Source organism: Acartia tonsa, chromosome 3 (genome assembly GCF_053477335.1).
Source record: "Acartia tonsa isolate MP-2025a chromosome 3, ASM5347733v1, whole genome shotgun sequence".
NCBI classification, from domain to species: Eukaryota; Metazoa; Arthropoda; class Copepoda; order Calanoida; family Acartiidae; genus Acartia; species Acartia tonsa.
The window spans coordinates 3,085,789-3,090,153 of record NC_137262.1 but is presented as its reverse complement, the minus strand read 5'-3'; the positions used below and the strand labels follow the sequence as shown (position 1 = coordinate 3,090,153).

The window sequence follows — 4,365 nt, the reverse complement described above, 5'->3', positions numbered from 1 at the left end:
AAGGAAGAATTTTTGTAGAATAAGGAAGAATTTGGGGAAATAAAGAAGAATTTGGGAGAATAAGGTAGATTTTCTTAGAATAAGGAATAATTTCTTAGAATAAGGTAGAATTTCCTAGAATAAGGAAGAATTTAGGGGAATAAGGAAGAATTTCTTATAATAAGGAAGAATTTTGGGGACTAAGGAAGAATTTGGGGGAGTAAGGTAAATTTTCTGAGATTAAGGAAGAATATCTTAGAATAAGGTAGGTTATCTGAGAAGAAGTGAGAATGTGTAAGGAAAAGGTAGACTTTGTTATGAAAAGGTAGAATTTGGAGAAATTAGGTTAATTTTTTTAGAATTAGGAAGTTTAAGTGAGATTAGGGAAGGTGATTTTTATTCTCTTTTTTAGATATGTGAAAAAAAGGAGAGTGATTTTTGCCCATATTTCACCTATCTGAAAAAAAGGAAGATGATTTCTGTCCTTTTTGGAATGAAATTTCTGTCCTTTTTAGGAATGACTTTATTTCCTTCATATGATCCAAGAAGTTTTGCAACAAATTTACGTTTAATTTTGTCAAAACGTAATTCATATTTTGTATATGCAGTTATTACACTCTACAATAGTCAATGTTTGTCTGCCAGAACGATTCAGAGCTTCGCTTTTTTTAGATGTTGTCATCCTTGTTATTTTTAAATTCTTTACTAGTTTGTATTATCATAATTCTAATTGTAGGTTGTTGATGGGACGTATATGGGGTGTAAGTATTCTAAAATCAAAAATAATGATTTACATGTATAATTAATATGTTTGGGGCCTTTATTAAAAGCAGATTCTAATATTTTCATAATATAATAATTTTAGTTTGTCATTCTTAACAATTTAGATGTACATGCCAAATAACAAGAAGTATCATTTCATTAATTATCTTAACCTTTATTATTTATTCTTTATATTTTACCAGGTGCAATTGTTGGGCAGTAGCAGCTGAATTTCAACAACAGAATTGAAAGAAAGGTGAATTATATATTGTTATGTTAAAGATGGAAATTGATTTTTAAAATGTATTGAAATGTAATAAAAAGTTTTGTCAGCAAATATAATTGCAAAAAATTTACAGACAATGTCTTTTATAATAAAAGTTTTCAGGATATGTTGTGCTATAAAATCTTGTGTGATTTGGTTCAAGATTTGTAACTTTAAAACATTTTTTAGTATCATTAATATTACTATTAAGTTGAATTCAAGTAATAAATGTATACATATGATAATTTATTTTTATTCTATAGTTTATTTATGGAAAAACATTAGGATCATAACCAAACAGTAGAAAATCATATTTAAAAACTTGAAATAGTTTGTCCTTCAATTCATCAGATAGCTCATTCATATAATCAGCTGTAGTCTTGATTTTTACACCATCCACCTTTTGTTGTTTACTAGGATTTGTTTTGGTTGAATAAGCAAGAAATTTGTGTTGGATTATTGTTTCTAAGCCTTTGATGTCATCAGTAAATGTTTCAATCTAGATTTTATGCTTTATAAATTCCTAAACATACATTTTTAAAACTCTGGAAAACAAGGATGATAACATTCATAAGTAGCAAAGCACAAAACATCATGATATACATATAGACAAAGAGACTTTAAGAGCATTTGATAAAATCAAGAATATAATTATTGGAGAAGAAAATTGCAAAATATATTTTTTATTTGTAGCAAAAATGTAAGTAAATTACATAATAAATGCTTATTGGTATAGAGAATCTTCACAAAAAAGCCAACTTTCTTGAAAACTGAAAAAACCACATTTTCAGGGACTTGTGGACGGAAAGTGAATTATAGAGCAGCTTAGCTACTAAAATTTAAGTATTGCAAAATCACTTAAATCACAAATCTACATTTTACAAAGCGAACCTTTAGATAATAATCCAGTATATTACTACACCCAGTATAGTTGGAGAATGGTCTCCAGTGTCGGTTTGGATCATCACTGTCTTGATTTTCATCAATTACATATTTGATAAATGAAACAAAGGATGTGTCCTCATAGACCAGCTTTACTTTATTTCGCAACTCTTTTTCTAAATGGTTGCTGGGAAATACTATCTTGTCCTGTATCCAGTGACAAATTCTTTATTTAAATTGAATTATCCATAAATAAAAGTAACAGAATGTCTGTTTGTGTTTGTGTGTGTATAAAAACATGAAAATAGACATATTTTTCAGTAAATGATCGATATAGTTATATTTTCAAGTGAAGCTTATCATAGGTCCAGGAATAGTTATTTCTTTCATCGTATTATAAACTGCTTTCCGCGGATATAGAATGTACAATTATAAGATTAAAACCAGTTTTTTTTAGCACCGAAAGATTGTACATTTTATATTCGTAGAAAGCTGGATATAATACGATGCTAGACATAGTTTTTTCGTATGGATGAGAACCGGTTCCTAGGCTTATTACTATTTTGGTGTAGGTTACCGACACTCTCCAAAGATAAATCTAGCCTAGAAAAATATAACTTTTCCCCCCATAAATTTTCTACTTCTTCTTTTTAAAATTCAAATCAAAAGTTGAGGATCAAGATCTATAACTTATTCCCCTTTAACTCGGATCCCCAAAGAAGCCTCTAGATGCAAAGCCGCTAGTGTTTGTATAAAAACATCAATACATATTCTTTGAATCAACTAAAAGATTGTCACTGTGCCTTATAAGCTGAAACTAGTCTGCCATAAGGATGACGAACTGTCGTAAACTTTATCATCTTCTTTGGGATCTAATTCACAGAATACTTTTCTATTTTTGTTGGATGTAGTATGTAACCAGCATCTAAATTGATAAATGAAAAAAAAATATTTCTTAAATCAACTGATTTTTAGCGGTTGTATTAGTAAAAACTAAGATAGCCCACCAAAAACAGCTCAAATGATATTTTTTCTAGTTTGTCTTCAAAACCGATTAAAATCCGCTGGAATTAATTTTAGACAATTTTCTAAGAATTATTTTAAACATCTAATGATTTTTTATTTTACTATCTACGGATAATAACTTTTTAATACAATGCGATAATAGCTATTTCTCGCATCGTATTATAAACAGCTTTCTGCAGATATAGCCCGGCACTCAGCTTCGGCACCTAGGGGCTAAAAATATGGTTTTAATCTTATTATTGTACATTTTTATATTCTCAGAAAGCTGGATTAATACGATGCTAGACATAGTTTTTTCGTATTGATGAGAACCGGTTCCTATCCACCGGATTCGAATGAATACGAGAAATAACTATTCTCCAGTAAATTTAGTTTCTGGTGATATCTATACCCGAAATTGTTTAAGCAGAGGGCAAAACAATATTCGGGAATAGTCCCTTTCGTGGCAACGCTTCTTAAGGGGCGATTCGTCTAATTTATAAAATGGCTTTATATAGGCTATCTTAGTTTAGGTTAGGTTATATTGGATTAGGTGATTGTCCCACAGAGTTAGCCTATTGGACCCACAGGGGCTAGAAATAGGAGAAAACCAACTGTGAAAAATACGAAGAATCGCCCCTTATAGTACGTTGCCACGAAAGGGACTATACCCTTTCATGGCAACGCCCCTTTATATTCTAATTTGAAGTATTCTGCCCTTGTTGAAATCTTGTGTAGGAGGAAGTCTTAAATATGTTAAATATGGCAGTCCATTTATTCTCATAAGATGACGGAATTTTTTTGCTGAATTTATTAAACCTGCCTGAAATGATGTTATTCAAATAAGTAAAACTAGCGGTTACGTCCTTAGAGGCCTCCAGGGAGACTTGAGAAAGGGGAAAAGACTTTTATTTTTCTAAAGAAAAAGTTAAAGGTGAATATTTGCAATGCTGTTTTTTTTCTAGGGGTTATTTCTATTGTAAGGGTGTTGGTACTACCTCAAAATTGTTATAAAACTTCCCTGGACCCAAGAGAAGCTTCGCTGTAAGGGAGAGCCATATCGGTTCAGCATTTAGCGAGATCCTGTGGTACATCAGGCAGACATTCTGTTACTTTTAGATAAATATAAAAAAATAACAATACAAAGAAAAAAACAAAGTTATCTCCTATAATACACAGTAGCTTGATGTCTGTCCGTATCTTAAGATCTCGGTAATTACTGAACCTATCGTATTCTACTCTTCATGGTATATACCTATTGGTCCTGTGGTGGTTTTAAGCTATTTTCTTGGGGGGTTGAACACCCTCAACCAACCCCCCCCCCAAAAAAAAAAAAAAAATTACCCCCCTCCCCAAATAAAAAAGTGTTTTCTGGGAAAAATACCTCACATAAATTAGCCTCACCAGAATATTTTTTTAAAATTACCTCATGGGTCAACGCCCGTAGAGGCTAGGGGCGAAACCACTAGTAT

The 4,365-nt window shown here is 31.2% G+C and overlaps 1 protein-coding gene across 1 annotated transcript; it reads right to left on the bottom strand.

Moving 5' to 3' along the window:
• Positions 1–1,244: 1,244 nt before the first annotated feature.
• Positions 1,245–2,748, bottom strand: LOC145312957 (carbohydrate sulfotransferase 11-like). Its single transcript, XM_080152169.1, has 3 exons — positions 2,692–2,748; positions 1,898–2,095; positions 1,245–1,505 (listed from the first exon to the last, which is right to left on the bottom strand). The coding sequence occupies exons 1-3, from the start codon at positions 2,746–2,748 to the stop codon at positions 1,275–1,277; spliced, it is 486 nt and encodes a 161-aa protein (XP_080008295.1). The 3' UTR covers positions 1,245–1,274.
• Between the last annotated feature and the right edge of the window lie 1,617 nt (positions 2,749–4,365).

Excerpts from the sequence above, each read along its gene's own strand:
- LOC145312957 (XM_080152169.1), bottom strand. The coding sequence starts at position 2,748 with ATGATAAAGTTTACGACAGTTCGTCATCCTTATGGCAGACTAGTTTCA. Across the intron at positions 2,096-2,691 it reads GACTAGTTTCAGCTTATAAG|GACAAGATAGTATTTCCCAG; the intron begins GCACAGTGACAA and ends CACTGGATACAG. Across the intron at positions 1,506-1,897 it reads TACTGGATTATTATCTAAAG|ATTGAAACATTTACTGATGA; the intron begins GTTCGCTTTGTA and ends CATAAAATCTAG.